At 47.3% G+C, this 17,988-nt stretch overlaps 1 protein-coding gene across 1 annotated transcript in view; it reads left to right on the top strand.

The window, feature by feature from the left end:
* The window catches only part of LOC119382356 (fat-like cadherin-related tumor suppressor homolog), a 912,235-nt gene that overhangs the window by 162,994 nt on the left and 731,253 nt on the right, over positions 1–17,988 (top strand). The window contains 1 exon segment of the mRNA XM_049412132.1: positions 7,268–7,593. Within this exon segment, the coding sequence (XP_049268089.1) occupies positions 7,268–7,593 (326 nt within the window).

Here is a 17,988-nt window from a genome sequence, read left to right on the forward strand (position 1 = left end):
TGTCCAGGTTTTTTAGCTGTTTGAAAGTGGTTTTTTTTTTCTTCAGAGGCGAAGGGTGCACTATCGCGGCTTTTTCGAAACATGGCATCACGGAAGAAACGCGGTTTGACGGATGAAGAAATACTGAATCTTGTGTTCGACAGTGACCAAGAAAGTGACGTTTGTGATGAGGACGATGTTTTGTTAGACAATGGGGACTGTCAAACTGATGAAAGTGGTAGTGATGAAGAAGAGAATCTGTGTTCAGCGGACGCCTCCATGGATGCTTCGCAGACATTTCCAAAGAAGCTGGCGATGAGAAGAAGATGACAGTGTTGAAAAAATTGTCGAGCACCTTTTCAGCGGCCAACCAGGTATCAAGAGATCCATAGAGATTCAAGTAGGTGCAAATCCGAGCGCTCTTGAAATGTTCAACGCGCTTCTTGGAGAAGAGATTTGGGGGATAATTGCTTTGCACACAAACGCATTTGCAATCGAGAAGCAGCGCTCGCATCCCGACCCCTCATGGCATGAAACAACGCCAGGTGAAATGAAAGCTTATTTCGCCATGTGCGTGTTGATGAGCCAAGTGAAAAAGAGCAGCATTCAGTCCTACTGGTCAACGAGACCTGTCATCAGCACACCATTTTTTGCCACTGTCATGCCAAGACAGTGGATAGCGTGACAGTGCTTTTGGGCACTGTCACGCTATCTGCATTTCTGCGACAACAGCATTCCCCGAAATGGACATAGGCTCTGCAAGATACGGCCTGTCCTTGATCACATACTAAAATCTATTGGTGCAGCCTATCATCCCGAAGAAGGTCTTGCGGTCGACGAAAGCCTGATGAAGTTTCGCGGTCGGCTGTCTTACGTTCAGTTCAATCCTTCGAAACGAGCAAGATTTGGATTGAAATTCTACAAACTGTGTGAGTCATCCAGTGGTTACTGCCTGAATTTCTCAATTTATACTGGAAAAAGTGAGAAAACACCAGCAACTGATGGGCTATTGTGCAGTGAGGCTGTTGTTCTTGACCTCGTTGGAAAACACTTACCTGATGGCCACACGATATATATGGACAACTGGTATTCTTCACCGATACTGTTTCGTCGCCTTAAAGAATCTGGTTCGAATGCAGTGGGTACAGTTCGTCTACACCGTAAGAACATGCCAGATGAATTCAAGAAACTCAAGATGAAAAAAGGTGAATGCAAAGCTCTCTTTGCACGAGGCATCATGGCTCTGACATGGCAAGATAAAAAGCAAGTAACTATGTTCTCTACCTTGCACAATGCAGCTAATGTGACCGATTCAGGAAAGAAGGGTTGCCAGAACGGCTTGCCAGTTTTGAAACCGCAAGTTGTACTTGATTACAACCGAGGCATGGGAGGAGTTGATCGCGAGGACCAACAACTCGCTTCCTTTCCCATCATGAGAAGATATGCGAAAGGCTACAAGAAAATCTTCTTTTACATTATGGACATCACTGTTTATAACAGCTATGCTCTATTTGTCAAAGCAACTGGCAAGCGGCTCCACTACACTGATTGGAAGGTCAATCTCGCTGAGGCCATTTTCGAAGAGACCACTCTGCCCCTCTACCATGATCGAAGAAACCCGCCTGTAGCGGCCTCACCAATGCGCCTACAAGCTGCCGAATGGGCTCATTTTCCTCGCCACATCCTGCCAAACAAATTCAAGCAAAATCCATCAAGACTTTGCTTAGTTTGTAAGGCACACGGCAAAAAGTCCGCGAGCCGATGGGAGTGTGAAAAATGTGAAGTTGCTCTTCACATGCCTGTGTGCTTTAAACTTTTTCACACACGTAAGTCATACTGAAGCACATGATGCAGTCAAGCATTGTTAAGCAAATAAAACAAAGTTTGTTATTCTATGACGTTTGTTGCGGATTTTATTGCGGTTTAGGTGCACCTACCCAAGCCGCCAGCAGGCGCGAAAATTTTCCGGCGGAATACCAGGCGGGAACGGCCGCGGAGAGTGCGGAAGCCAATGGGTTAAGTGACACCAGCGGTGTAGCAATTCCCAGTTCTGGATGTTCTGTGCTCAATAATGTATTTTCTAAGGGTGTGCGAATATTCGAAATTTCGAATATTTTTCGAATAGTGTTTGCTATTCGATTCGATTCGCACTGGAATTTTGCTATTCGAACTATTCGAACTTCCGAAAAACAAATACGTACAGTCAACGTCCGATTGACAGTGACCCCTTCAGATTTTTAATATGCTTCACCTCATTACACTCTCGTATTGCGGCAAAGCTGCCTTTCAAGCTCCGTTACTGTCGAACTTAGCCAAGACACAGTCAACGTCCGATTGAAAGTGGTCCCTAGATTTTCAAAATGCTTCACCTCATCACACCCCCGTATTGCGGCAAAGCTGCCTTTCAAGCTCCGCTACGTTCGCCAAATGTATTAACTAAAGAAAATGATGGTTCCAACATGGAGATGAAAGATGTGGCAGAGGGGGAGGGGCTCAATTAATGCTGTTTTGGGCATGAAATTTGGGCAGGAAGTCCGAAAGATCGGAAGCCGAAGCTTTTTAGCATCTAAAATTTCAGATGTTCTTATATATCGACGTCTACGAGGCAGATTTGGAACTTCGGACTTGAAGGGAGCACACCCTTGTCTGCCACATCAGTTGGGCGTCCACAGAAGTTGAAAGAGGGGGAGAGGCTGAGGAAATGGCGTCTTTGCCTATCACGTGTAAAGTGTTGTTGGCAACACTTTGGTTGCACCAAATCATGTACATAAATACAGTTCGGCCTCTACATTGCCTCATTCTTGATAAGACAACTATGAAACACCACCCCGCCAGTGCTGCATCAAAATAGCGAAAAGAAACACTTTCATGTTGCTATCTCATAACAATATGCTTAGGAATCCTCTCTAACTTTTTTTTCTGCAATTTTGCTTCGAAGTATTAGAAAAATATTCAAGAAATATTCGAGAAATATTCGAAAAATATTCGATTCGATTCGCACTCACACTTCAATATTCGAATTCGCTTCGCACCCAATATTTTGCTATTCGCACAGCTCTAGTATTTTCTCAATCCTTTTTGTCATCAGATGTTTCTTTTTCATGCATTATTGAATATAACTTCCCCGTTATGGATCATGTTATTATTTAATATTTATTCTGATGGTGTACAGTAGCTAATTCGTGGCCTGAACTTGTCTTCGTCTTGTGGAGTGGACGGCATCACTTTTTGAAAAGTACGGGTGTTTATTCTTCAATCATTTTGTCAAAACTGTTTTCCCAGTCCTTGGAATCTTGTTCTTTACCACCTGATTTGAAGGTGGGCCAGGTGGTACCATTATTTAAACCTGGAGATGCACCGTCCTCTTCGAATTACCAACCGAGTACCTTGTAAGCGTTAGAACACATAATTTATTCCCATCTCGTAGCCTTTGTAGATACGAATTCATTCTTCTCTCCCTATCAACATGGCTTCTGTAAAGATTTTTCTTGTGAAACGCGAGTGGTTTCTTTTACTCATCACCTTTTTGCAGCTTTAGACAGTGGAATAATCATTGATTGTATATTTTTGGACTTCTCTAAAGCCTTTTGATCTTGTCTCTCACCAGTTACTCTGTTTTCATCTAACATTGACCGTAACATATTAACATGGATCAAATACCAAACTCAGTTTGTCACCACAAACAACCACAATTCGCCTGTAATTTATGGTGTGCCTCAGTTTTGGGGCCTCTTCTGTTTTTTGTTTACATCAGTGACCTGCCTAATACTAATCTATCAAGTAAAATATTTGCTGATGACTGTGTTATTTATAGAAATGTCTGCACCAATACTGACATTGTGCAACAAGATCCTAATCAAGTTTCTTCCTGGATGGAACATGCGACTAAGCGCTAACAAATGTAAGGTAATGCAAGTTTCCCCATAGCTGTAGTTCTATTGCTGTTCCTGAATATGTAATTAATGATAGTGTTTTAGAAATGCTACCTTGGCGTAAAATTTACCTCTAACCTTTCATGGCACACTCGTATGAACTATGTCACTAACGATGTCAATCACACCCTTGGATATAAAACTCTTGTTTGTTCCAAGCTTGAGTATGCAAGCATTAACACTCTTGTTCAAACCTTGGAATCTGTCCAAAATCTCAGAGTATATCATCCATGAGAACAGTGTTGGGCCTTCCACTTCTTCGTTCACGCTGTCCCTCTTTTTTCTTTTTCATGAATCCACCATTAAAGCAAGACCTTCTTTCCAAACCATGCTACTTACCAAATAGATGGGACCATCCACATTCCTTTTACACATACCCAATTCTTTCGTGATTTCTTTATTCCCATTGCCTCAGACGAATGGAACCACCTGCCCAGCTTTATTAGAAGAATAGGCTGTAATTCATTATTAGGGAAAGAAAGAAGAACCACCCCCTGAAAAGGTGGTGACATTGGGAGAATGCATGCTGGATTAAAGATGCAAACGTGTGTTGGGCCTAGGCCCTAAATTCTGTTTTGAACCTCGTCTTGGAGCGGCAGAGCGTTTGGCCATGGCGCGATCTATCTCCGTTAGAGTGCCCGAAAATGAGTGTTCATGTTGCATCGGTGAGGCTGCTGGTGCTATGGCTTCAGTGGAGGAGCCGGTTCATGCCTGTGTGCGGGTGGCTTCCCTGGTGATTGACTTGGTTGCGAAGGGAATCAGGCCTTTGGTAGCGGATAAGGAAGGATCCTTTGTTTGATGACAGAAGGAACAATTTTGGAAAAAGCGAGGCAGGCGGTAGACAATAATCTGAAAAAGGTGAATGAGCGAACACCAAGAAGAAAGCAGTGAGCCTACTGAACGAGTTGAATCTACAGAAACTTGCTGCTTCTGTGAAGAATGAAAAGTGTTCCCTGCTTCACGTGTTCTTCACTGTAAAAACTCATAAGGTTCGTGTTCCATTCTGACTAATTGTTAGCGAACATGGGACTTGGCACTGTCACGTCTCGAGGTTTCTGCAGAGGCAGCTGTCGTCTTTGCGGGTAGTGGATCCGTATCGTGTGAAGAACTCGTCCCAAGTGATCCAGTTTCTTCTTGAGAGTGAGGCTAGTGCCTTTCTAACTGGTTTTAGTGTGGATGTAGATGGCTTATTTTATTCACTGCCGCAAGAAAAACTGCTTCCCTATGCGCATGATTGCTTTGTAAAAGATAATGATGAGCAAGTGTTCCAGGACCACTGTGGTATTTCTGTTGGGGCATTTCTCCAGTTGTTGGGCTTGTATTTGCGGTCCACTGTGATTGGCTGGTGTTCCAAACAGAGGTGCTATACAGTTTCTAGATCTGGTTATTTGGTTTGGTGGTTCACATGTTTGCTGGCTTTACTCACCACGTTCTGTAAATCCAATTTTGGATTTTCGATCTAGCCACTCTAAGCTTGTAAAAAATGGAGTTGCGGTTCCTTGTCTGACATCGGCGTTAAAGAAAACATGCACACCTTGCAGAAAGCTTCCCTAAGCAGCTGGAGGGGCTTCAGGAGGCACACTTTCCTGTGGTCATGTGAAAGGTTCTGCGTGGCTTGAAATCGGAGCTGCAAGGATCAGCTTGTGTTGCGAGTGAACCTGATGAGAAGGCACTCGTCAGTATTCCTTACCTGCATGGTGTGTCACACCATCTCAAGAAGGTTGGCGCGTAGTACGGTGTTCATGTGGGGTTTTCCGCGAGAAATAAGTTGAGCAGAACTTGTGGGGCTATCAAAAGAAAGGTGGAGGGCACTGCACAAAAGTGGTTTGAGTGTAAAGTCAAACACAGGGACGGCTTATCAGACTGTGGTAAGGGAGTGCTATATTCTGTTTCTCTCTCTTGTGGCAACGACTACATCGGGCAGACAGGCTGCTGTCTCAACGAGAGGTTGAATTACCACCGGTTGTAGATGAAAGGACAGCCTTCAACAAACCTGTCATTACGTTGCCGTGATCATAATCGCAGCCCGGTTTTCCGAGGAGCCAAATTTCTTGCGCGGCACAAAGAACGCACGACACGTGAGCTTGTTAAAGCTTATTTTATTTTCAAAGCAGGAGACAGTTGTGTCGCGAAGCCCTCCATAGCATTACACAAAGCAGAGATTGGGGATCTTGATGCACACATGTATGTCTTTTTTGTTTAAAGGGACACTAAAGAGACACAATGAATTGGTTTAGATCGATAAATTGTGCTCCGAGAACTATAATGTCGTTAATTTCGCCATCATAGGTTTATTAATAGAAGAGAAAATCAAGTTCAAAGTTTCATTTTGAACTCTCCGCTTGACGAAATATTCCCGCGTGACGTTACGGATTTCAAAGTGTATTTATCGTACTTTGGCGCCATTGGCTCAACAGTATTACCCCAAACTTGGTATGTTAAGTCTATGGCCCCCTCAGAGGACAATGTACTTCATTTTTACCGATTAGGAACTACGTAGTCCCTAGAGAATGCCATCAAAACATGTGACGTCACGGCGAATGGTGCGGGAACTTGAAGGTGGTGTCGCCACCCACATTTAGTTTTTGCACGTTTTCAGGCTTACTAAGCGTCTCCTCACAGCAAGCGTGGTGTTTATGGTAGCGTGAAAGAGTACTTTACTATGCTAATATCAGAAAAATCATTTTGCTCTTTACTTTAGTGTCCCTTTGATCACGCACACGTGGGTTTGCCGTATATATTTTTCGCGTTTTATAAAAATTTCGGTTGATAGTACTGTTCCCCCTTTGTCAATGTTTTTTTTGCACAGTTTCCCTCATAACCAGCTAGATTGCCCAACTGAGACCGATGTTTTAAGACTGCTGTTGAATGTACTCTTAGCAGCCATTTTTTTTTTCTTACTACTGTGTATACTGTTACCTTCTGTAACGCCTCCGGGCCCTGAAGGTACTGAAGTAAATAAAGAAATACATAAATAAATAAAAGCTTAGTTTTTGCAGCAGTGCAACTTGTTGTGGATTTTAGGGGGTGCCACGTGCGGCCACCATGCTCAACAAAGGGAGAACCAAATGGGTTAATTTGAAGAGTTTTAGCAGTGACGTCATATTAGCAACAAGCTACTATGCTACAAAATGAAGCTTTGCTCTATGTTTACTGCATGTCGGATGACTGATGAGGTTATATTTACATCGGCTTGACCCCGAATGTTTTTATTAGTCTGAGCAGGATGCCGAATGTGAACAAGGCTCCTGTTTTGGGTGCCGAAACGTCAATACATTTTGATTCTTTTGTGGTCGGCGTCCTTTTATTCAACGACTGTATTGAAAAGCCCGAAATGTTTCTTTACCGGAATGCAGTGAGCAGGTCAGGAGCAGCTCATACTTTGTGCTTGACTCGGACACGGGTGTGCTGTCACTGGCCTTACCCCTCGATCACGAGGCCTCTCAGCAGCACCTGCTCACGGTGGCAGTGCGGGATTCGGGTGGACCTGTCACACGACGGGGCTTTGCTCGTGTTCGGGTGCTGGTGACAGACCACAATGACCACGCTCCGGAGTTCCTTCAGGCGCGGTATGAAGTGCGCGTCTCGGAGACGGCTGCCCCGGGCACAGCACTGGTGCAGCTTGGGGCCCTGGATCGTGACCGAGGAGCTAATGCCCTACTGACTTTTTCTATAGCCTCAGGTGAGTTGTGTTGGTGGTGCACATTGCCATGATCAGGAATCTCGAATAGATGGAAAAAGTGCAGGGCTTGAAACCCAGCGTTTTTCACCACCATTTTCTTGCTGCACTCTTCCCCATTGAAACAATTAAAATTGAAGCAATCAATTGGAGAACTCTAACGTCGTTAATTTTGCAATCGTATGTTCATTAATAGAGGAGAACAACAAAAATTGAAAGTTTTCCACGCATGACGTCACAGCTGTTTTTTTGTATTTTGGCAACGTTGGCTCAGCGAGATTCCCCCACACTTGGTATGTCAGGTGAGTGGCCCTCTCAGAAGACGAGGTACTTCATTTCATTTACTCATGAGGAATTATGTGGGCCTCCTTAGGAAACGCTGACCATATCAATGATATCCCGGTGTTTGTAACCAATTGGTGTCGCCACGGGCATTTTTTTTTTTGCCGCATGTTTTCTTGCTTGCCAAATGGTGATTTTGGAATTCTGAAAGAGTAATTTACTAAAGGGAGAAAAATCATTTTTTTCTTTAGTGTCCCTTTAAGGCTGTTTCAAACAGGAAATTCACTCTAGACCGTACAGTGTATAACTCGCACCTTTAAGTGTTTGCAGAAAAAATTGGTATATAAGATGCTCCTGTCACGTAGTTCAGTCGGCATGATAAAATGTGTGGGGTCTGAAGATTTAGGCACTCTCGGAACACACGGAGACAGTAGACTAGACACCGTCAGGCAAACCAACACATGTTCATATTTATTAACTTGCTTTTTACATACGACGAGCTTGCCTGCCGAATCTAATGCACAACTACCGTAATAACCGGAATATAGGTCAAACCCCCCACTTCTAACTACTGAAAATCGAAAAAAAAAAGTACATGAAATAGCCAAAGTATCAGAAGGCGCGCCTTTACCGTGTAATAAACGCAATTTCAAATTGTGCACAGTGAAAATGCCATTTATTTACACGTAAGTTCCACGTGGCAGAAAGCCAGAAGATTGGCTCAAGCATTATCCTCGTAAAACGTCACAGCCATCTTGACAGCATTAATTTGGATGCGCTTTGAGGTCACCGGTAGCAATTGAGGTCACCGGTAGCGCGGCTCCCGGTTGTAAGGATCCGAGGCGCGCCCGAAGCCACTGCGCGGGCATTTCGCCGTTCCGCGAATCCTTTCCCTTTCCCGTTCTCCCGCGACGGCAAGTGGCGTCATCTTACGCTACGCGCCGGCTCTCGTGATGGCGCTGCACGCGGTCTCGGAGCCGCGAGATTCGGCGGGACTGACGCGCGTGCACGCCGGCACACCGGCAGCAGGCCGGGACGAACTCTCTCTCTCCTCGGACGCCGCTGGGTAAGCACGCGTTTCCTTCTGGCCTGACGTCCCCTTTGGGAATCGCCGGGCTGTAGCCTGCCTGGGTGCCTCGGCACCCTTCCAGGTGTGTTTACCCTAGTGTTAGCTCCGGTTCGTACGTTAAGCCAAAGAGCGGTGCCTAGTGCTCGTGCGCGGTCGTACCACGCCGAGCCGCACTTGCCGGAGGCCCACGCGTACGGAGATTGCCCTAACTCTCGCGACCAGGCCCAGTGGTCATCGCGAAAGTGCGCAGCATAGCCGCGAGGGACCTTTTTCCCGAGCGGCGTGTCAAAGCTCGCCATTGCCAGCTGCGACGTGCTCGCGGCCCCCTTGGTGTATCGTCCGCGCGGGAAGCCCTTTGCTTCCCCGTGCCCCGGGAACGGACGTGTACTGTGTGTGTGTTGGGGTGCCGCCGAAGGCAAATAAAGTGTTTGTGTGTGTATGTTATCTTGAACACTGTGTTTATGCCGCGCGGCGCTCAACGCCTTTGCTAGCTGAGCACGCGCGGAGCGGTGCGCTAAGCGTAAGCAGGCAACGGTAGACGCGTCCCTGTGGCTCGCTAAGCCTGAACCCGCAGTAGTCTTCGGCTCCGGCGATCATCGAGGCTACCACACGGTTGATCTGTGAAGCCTTCATTTCCACCTCTAAATACGCTGCAGTCTGGCACCGAAACAGTTTTCTTCTGACCGCTGCATGTCGTCATGTGGTCCTTCAGCGTCCGCCAGTTGCAAACGCTTCTGTGGTGAACTCCATCATAGCCGCTGATCATAGCCGTATGTGCCACTGTAACCAGAGCTGCCGGCATTGCAGGAAGCAATGAAGAAACAGTGTCCAGCGCGATCGGAATAGCGAGAACACCTGTGTAAAGATAAACTTTCAGTTATTGTTTGTGACTCACGGCTCCTGCTCGCATTCACGTGCGCTAGCATCCCAACACACCTTTCACACACTTCAGACCAGGTTTCTTCGTGCCTTCGCGAACTCGATCATTGTGTTCTTGAACACTACGGTGAACTGTCGTTGCCATTGGTCGAGAACAAGAAAGAAAGCACCTCGGAGCCCAAATAGATTCACAAGACAACAACAAAAACGCAAAATGAGTTTGCCCACGGCACAAGGCTGGCAGTAAACAAAGCGGTGCCGATCATTGCGATGGCGATGGAGGAGGTTGACTTCAGTTGCCCATAGTGGCCGGACTTGCAAAGTTTTTCTGCCAACGACTGGTATATAAGACTGGGGTCAACTTTTTAGGGCTGTTTTTTGAAAAAAAATTCGACCTGTATTCCGGTTTTTACGGTAGTTAACTTGCTAAATAAAATAACCTTATACAGTGTATAGGGGTTCTTTTTGCCACAAGCATGAACACCACAAGCCGCGCGTGCGAACCTGTCCCTCGTTTGGATCACACCGCGCACTAGAGGAGTGTAGTTACTCGCAGCACGAGTAACTACGCAGCAGCCCTAACAGTCAGAGCTGTGACCCCCTATTCCGCGGTTTGCATTGAGTTGCGATCGCGGCGGGTTTCAGGCCAGTGGGGACAGAGACAAGTCTTTCAACTGAAGGTGTTTATTCACCTCAGATGCCAATTGCAACAATAAGTAGCACATCAAGTTAACACCTCAGCGGCAGAGTGTTCCGCACTACTGGGGAAAACAACCGTTAACAAATAGCAAGCACACGTCGAGCGAATGATAAAGGCTCATCTCACCTCGCGTGGCTGCTTTTGCACTCCGGTCCGGGGCAGTGGTTCGCACTCCATGGCCGCAGCGCTGCAGGGGTTGATGGCGGTGGTGGTGCTCACGGCTTGGGTCCGATGTGGTCAACCACATCTCCCCAGACCGAAGACACAGAGGCCCCCAAGAAAGCGGCGCGCTTTCCCTGGGGTCTGGAGAGGAGTCTCTCCAGAAAAGGGCAAGGAGGGAAAACGGGGCATCTCGACTTCGGCCAGGGAGCAGGGCGCGAAAGGCTGCGGGAGCGGCACAATGCCCTCTCCCACGCAACCCCTCTCGCCACTGCGCGTACAAACGTAGCGCGAAGCCGAGGTGCCGCCGCGCTGAAGACAATGGGTTGCGTGTGCAACCCCACAAGTGCTAATGCAATAGCCGAAAAACATAACACACGTCCACAGGGGTGAGACAGCTGCGTATATTTTACATTAATGATACAATTTCGTTTTTCTGCACCAAGATGCTCCAAAAGCATGAAAATCGCAAAAATTGCGCCAAACTGCTCCAAAACAGCCTTGAAAGCCAGAATTTCGATGCCCACGTCCGCTTGGTTGGGAAAAAAGGCCGAGTTGACAACATGATTTTCCAAGTTGCGCGTATAGCAGCGCCTGGGATACCAAGAAAATGAGATGTTCACAAAATGCACAGATGCGCCCAACCATGTTTCTATGCACCTTTCTGATGAGGGCTGCCATGATGCTGCCAGAACCTCCTCTCGGTTATTGTAAATATGCGTGGCGCCCCAAAAATGTTCTGCCGGGCTATGGTGTACTGGAATTGGGTAGTGTGCCGTCTGGCGCCGGAAACGTGGCTGGCTCTTTTTGCGATGACAGCTGCGGTACCAGAGCACACCGTACTACTCTGTCGCCACCTGACGCCGCCCCCTGAAGTAATTTATGCTAAGCTAAGATACAAAGCCTCCGAGATCGGTAGTTGTAGTTGCAGCGCTGGTCGTGCGTGCATGTTGAAAACTTGTTTATTGTTCCCTTCTCTTTCTCATGACGTGTTAGCGACTTTTTTCGTGTGCGTGGCAACTCGGTGTTTGAGGAAGCCGGATGCATTCAAGTTTTTGCAGGCCGATTGGAATTACGGACTTATTCACATAGGATAAATCCAACACCCCGGATACATTGCGGTGAATTTAGCTGCATTCCTGCGCTTTGGCACCCTTTTGAGGAGTAAAATGGGTTCTCAGGTTCTTCGTTGTGCGTAGCGTGTTCTTCCGGTCGCATTGGTTTTCGCGTCGACGCTACTGCGTGTGGTCACCTACGCGTGTTTGCTGTGGTAGTGTTTGTACCGTTACGACCCATACCGTGCACGGGAGAGGTATCACCCTTGTTGCATCATCATCATCATCATCATCATCATCATCATCAGCCCATCTACGCCCACTGCAGGGCAAAGGCCTCTCCCATGTTCCGCCAGTCAACCCGGTCCTGTGCTTTCTGCTGCCACATTATACCTACAAACTTCTTAATCTCATCTACCCACCTAATTTTCTGTCTCCCCCTCACACGTTTGCCATCTCTTGGAATCCAGTCAGTTGCCCTCAATGACCACCGGTTATCCTGCCGACTTGCTACGTGCCCGGCCCATATCCGTTTCTTCTTCTTGATTTGAACTATGATATCCTTAACCCCCATTTGTTCCCTGACCCACTCTGCTCTCTTCCTGTCTCTTAAGGTTACACCTATCATTTTCCTTTCCATCGCTCGCTGTGTCCTCCTCAATTTAAGTTGAACCCTCTTTGTAAGTCTCCTGGTTTCTGGGATAGTCAATGTGGCAATGTATCTTGGTGCCCGTGCCGCGCTCTCGAAGGCGGTCCTGCACGAGGGGGCAGCGAAGGGCGGTAGCGCGCCTTTGTTGTCGCCTGTTCGAAGCGTACAGTAGGTTTGACGCTACGCCAACTGCGCGGCCGAGCTGAAGGCGCTTATTGTGGTGTCTTCCTTACAAACACTGACCTACAGGAAGCTCTGGAGAATCTTGAAAAGCTAAATAAACAGATCTACAAAAAAATCAGTTTCACCGCAAGTGAAGCAATGAATGCAATAGCATCGAATTGTAATATTATACGAAGTAAGGCTGGCAGCTAACTAACACTTATGGATGCGTTATCACGTAACTACAAAACGCTGGTGTAAGAGAATACGGCTGCTCAAAGGAGAGAAGCGTCGAGACCACAGCATTTGAGCCGTCTGTGATGCCAGCCGAGATAGCACGCGCGCCCTTAACACTTTCCTGTCCACACCTATGCCCATCGATAGCCCACTATCGATGGTTTTCAACTTCAAATTTTGTCATGCTGGGAGTGTTCATGGACAGCTAACGGCATCCATCATATAAAACAGGAGCTATTTTTTCGGTTTCTCTTATTTGTTTATTTTTTCCATCGCGGAGGGAACTTTGAAGTTCCACTTAAGTCGAGAGGATTCAGCGCTCGTCGCTTCAAACGTGGCATCGATATCGCGCGTCTCTCCCTCTCGGAAACGGCAAATTTCGGCAGATTCCAGCGAGTCTCTGTCAGAATTGCTTTTGTGTTGGCAATAGCGCAGACTCGGAAGATGATTTTGACTCATTGGCCTTCAGCACAGACAGCGAAAGTGCGTCAAACAGCCACGGAACGTCAACAGGTATCCGCTGGTAACTTTCCTTTTGATCTCTGAACTGAGTCGTCGCTGCCGCACTCCGTTCGAAAGATATCTGGCGTGTTCTAAAGGCCACAGTTCTTGTCTGCGGGGTGTCAAAATCGCTTGTGCGGGACCACTTACCAGCAGCTGTTGAACGTGTGGAGTTCAGCACGAGAAAACGACCCGGAGTGGACCTTGGCATTGTGCTCCGTAGTGCCGCGCGGCGTTTCGTCAGTGCCGTCGATTTCTTCATGGTCTTCTTTACCTGAGAAATAATCACCTAGATGTGCAGCACAACTAATTAATATGCATGGATGCACACTCTTGAGCAAAAAGCAACACGCTGCGAAACACGCTGCGCAAACCTGTGCTTCACCGCATCACGTAACTGCAATGCGCGGTAGCCACTAGGGCTAACGTTTACTTTTTTCGGGCTTGCCTACAATCCACGTGCTCTATGCCTCGCTCTCCCAGGATGCCTCGCTCTCCCTGGACCACGTGGCTCTCGCACTGACAACTCAACAACGTTCTTAAAAAAATATCAACCACAGTTGCGAACAGAAAAAAAACTTAGCGTTTCGACAAGTTCAAACACGCTTCAGCAACTGATTTCCTCACTCTTGAGAAAGCTCGCTGCCGACGCCAGCAATGAAAATCACCCCCCTAGGCCTACTCTAACCCGGCTCACACAAAGGTTGCCCCGAACTGCGAAAACTGTTGTCCGATGCTCCAAGAGCCTCCACGTTGGGCAGCCTGTGTGGGGTCTGTATATACAGTAGAACCCCACTGTTACGTTCTTTTCTGTTGCGTTGTCTCGGCTGTTACGTCGTTTTCCGCCGGTGTGGCACAGCTCCCATAGGATACAATGTATTGGGAACCCCGCTGTTACGTCGTAACTATGGGACCGTTCCCGTATAATACGTTGTGAAGTGCGCTCCGAGCTGACCGAGTGACTGCCCGAAGAGAGCGGCCATGGTGACTTTTCATGCAGCTTGGCCTGGTTTGATCATAACATTAGCCGCATGAGAGGCGCAAGCGACAGGTACTTTCGGTTGTCGCAAACAAAAGCATACCCTTCGAGATCCGTGTTGCAAATATGGCGTCTATGACGCAATTTCTCGCGAAAGCAGGCCTTTGAGATTGGCATTTATTTTTGACAAAGGTTGTGGGGATTCAGGCGTCCGCCCCAGTTGCTCGATGCCATTTTCCCTTGAAGAGTTCTCGCATCACTCTCGTCCTGACCGGACGGCTGGCAGCTGGTCATAAATCGCCGTCACTTCGCTGCCGCCCCACCCCTCAAAAGTCGTAACATGGCGTCCCATTGGCCTAATTTTGGCGGGATTCGGACCTTGCTCGTGCTCGCCTAGAAGCGGGGGGTGTGCAACGAGGTTCGGGGAGACCACTTGGGGACATCGGAGGGTGCGTACGCGTCGTCGCGTTTTGGCCTCTCCGGCCGGCGGCGATCCTTTGTTCTTCGATGCCGGCCGGTGGTTACATTGTCGCGTCGGGGCCACAACCCCGGCGGGTTTGGCTCCCCTCCCGAGGCAGCGCCTCGCAATCGTGCACCGTATGTTTCTTTCAAATGTTCGTATGTCTTATTCCGTTTCTTCTTCTCTGGGGTGCGCAATCATGGGAACGCTGGCCGAAGGGTAGGTAGGCTCTCTAAACCTGTTTCTTTGTTTGTTTGTTTTATAGGTGTGCCATTCGCGGCCACTAATGGATATAGTTTGTAACTTGTATTAGCTAATTGGTGTCATGTGTAATTATGTCATTTACGATTGGTTATGGTGTAAAACAGTTCATCTCTTTGTACTAAAATCCCAGTAGTAAATCCCTAATTTGGAGAGTGTCGCCTAGGGTCTCCCTCGCTGCACGTGACGGCTCGCCGTCCCTTCGCGGTGACGGGCCGAGTTCTCGCGCACAGCAGTGCCAAGAGAACACGGCGCGAGACGAACGAGGACGCGGCGCCCTCGTTCGTCTGGACTTGCTCGGAGCTCTTTCTATGTTGAGTAGATCATGGGCAGATGTCACGAAGGAGACGATCCAGAACTGCTTTAGGCATGCCGGCTTCCGCATGCCTGGTGATGACACCCCAAATTCCGATGACAGCATTGAAGACACCGCAGGTGTTTCCGCCAAAGTTTGGAGCGAGCTGGCAGAGTTCCCGGGAGCTATCGACGGATCAACATTCGACGAGTTCGTCAGTGCGGACGATGATGTCGCCATCATGGGTGAGCTACAAGATGAGGACTACGTTGCAGATGTCGTGCCGACCACGAGCCAAAGCGACAGCAACAAGGAAATTGACGATGGCCCATTGCCTACATCCTCCGAAGTGATTAGTGCACTTGTGTTGGTCCGGCGCTATTGCGTGAATGTGGAAGGTTGCGGCCTCAGCTGCTCCGACTCGTTGGACAACGTGGAGGCGTGCGTGCTGTCGCAGGCAGCGAAGTTGTTGACACGGAAGAAAATCCAGGACTATTTTGTTCCAAAGTAGGGCACGCAAGTAAGCCACCATATTAATAAAGTACTTTTCTTATTGTTATGTGCCTTTGTGTCAAAATCCTATAGCGGGCCTATATCGAATTATGCCATATATCGAACTAAAAAACATTTTTTGGCAAGTTCGATATACCCGGGTTCGACTGTACTTCCTCTGATGGGATAGGGACACAGAGTTTGTGAGACTGTATGCACTTAATGTAATTAATACAAGGAACTATATTGCTGTTGTTTTTGTGTTCTGCGCTGGTCACAAAATACTCGTTCATCTTATTAGCTGCTTCACTATCAGATCAGGTGCCATAGCGGCAGTGCTTGTTTTTTCTCCGGCATTAGATTCTTCACCTTGTCTCACACCTTCCTAGAGTCTCCAACGCCTCCAAGTTCCTTGACTGAACAAAAGCAGGGTACATTTTATTTTTTGTCTTAATCATTTTCAGTAGCCTTCCATCCATGGCTTCCTTGCAGTTTGGGTTTCCGATTTCAATCAATCAATTTATTTCCTTTCAATAGGAGGAGTACAGGACTAAAAGCTCGAGAGCTTGACGAGGTCCCGACCCCGTTACAAGTTGGCAATGCAGCAGGATGGCGGACAATCATGAATGCAAAATACAGAATACACTTTACAAGTTTAACGTGGCGTCAAGTAATACAAAAATTGTTATACAAATCACTGAAAATAGAGAGGTCATTAAAAATGTTTGATTATTACACACTCTAAGTTTCTCAAAAAATGTCTTGTATGCTGCATTGGGGTTTCCTTGCTCAAACACACATGCCCAATCGATTGACTGAATATGTGAGTGAAAAACTTCCAAGCCTGCAGCACTGATGCTGCGTGATGAGGCTTCCGCTGTGGTTTTTTGTTTGACCTGCGTATTCGGCAGCAAACAAAAGATTGATAGATGGTCGCTTACGTCAACTGTTGGCAGTCCAGCATGACAGTCTCATGAATGGATGTTTGTCACACATATGTCGAGTGAAGTAGCACTTTCTTCTGTTAATCTTGTGGCTTCCGTAATAAGATTAGTGCATGTGAAGGAGTGTATGATTTCAACAAACTTTTTAGCTGCAGAAATGAAGATGACTTTTTAAGGACTCGTTTTTCTTTGTTAGACACAATAATAATGAGAACTAACAGACAATAATGCCAAGGAAAGCACCGGGGATGTTATTTTTAGTAATTACGATATAAATGGGAAGAAAGTAAAATAGACGAAAAGATAACTTGCCGCCGTCAGGGACCACAGGGACGGCAGTGTCACTTGATAACATATTTATGTTGACGTCCCCCATTAGTACAAAAGCCATTGACAATCGACATAAAAAAGAAAGCACACACACACATAGTCAAAGAGGTCTAGCTTGTTACCCATTGGTGGTCTATACATAACGAAAACTTAATTTCTCTAAACGTACCAACATGCATTCAATGCTGTTATTTATTACTGAAAACTCAGAAATAATCTCATGCCTTAGTGAATTTTTAACATAAATTTCTATGCCACCACCCCCACCACTTGACTGCACGAGACCATTGTACGAGTAATCATAGCAGTTTTAAATGCGAAGCATTTCTTAGCGAACCTCCGGCACTTTGGCCGTTTCTATCTACATATCTATCTGTCTGTCTGTCTGTCTGTCTGTCGGTCGGTCGGCGTCCGTCCGTCCGTCCTCCTGCCCGCCCACCCGCCGCCGCCGCCTACGTCTGGGAGCTCTCCTGGTCGCCTAATTGGCATAGCAGGAGATCAGTGCATGACGAACACGATTCACTGGTCATGACATGAATAACGCAAAATACCTGTCGCGTACGTCATGAAATCCTTTCTCTCAGTCACGTGTGGCACATACGCGTAAACCAGGGTTAACGTTATGCGGGTATGTGCCACAGGCGATACAGAGTCTCAACCAATACAGTAACCATGAACACACACTTTGACATGCAAGGAAAGTGATAATAATAATATTTATTGGGGTTATATGTCCGAAAACCACGCTTTATGATATGTGAGACGCCGTAGCGTAGGGCTCCGGAAATTTTGACCATCGGGTATTCTTTAACGTGTACAGAGATCGCACAGAACACGGGCATCTAGCATTTTGCCTCCATCGAAATGCGACCGCCACGGCCGGGATCGAACCCGCGACCTTTGGGTCAGCAGCCGAGCACCTTAACCGCTACACCACCGCGGCG

Source organism: Rhipicephalus sanguineus, chromosome 2, assembly GCF_013339695.2.
Source record: "Rhipicephalus sanguineus isolate Rsan-2018 chromosome 2, BIME_Rsan_1.4, whole genome shotgun sequence".
In the NCBI taxonomy this organism is placed as follows: Eukaryota; Metazoa; Arthropoda; class Arachnida; order Ixodida; family Ixodidae; genus Rhipicephalus; species Rhipicephalus sanguineus.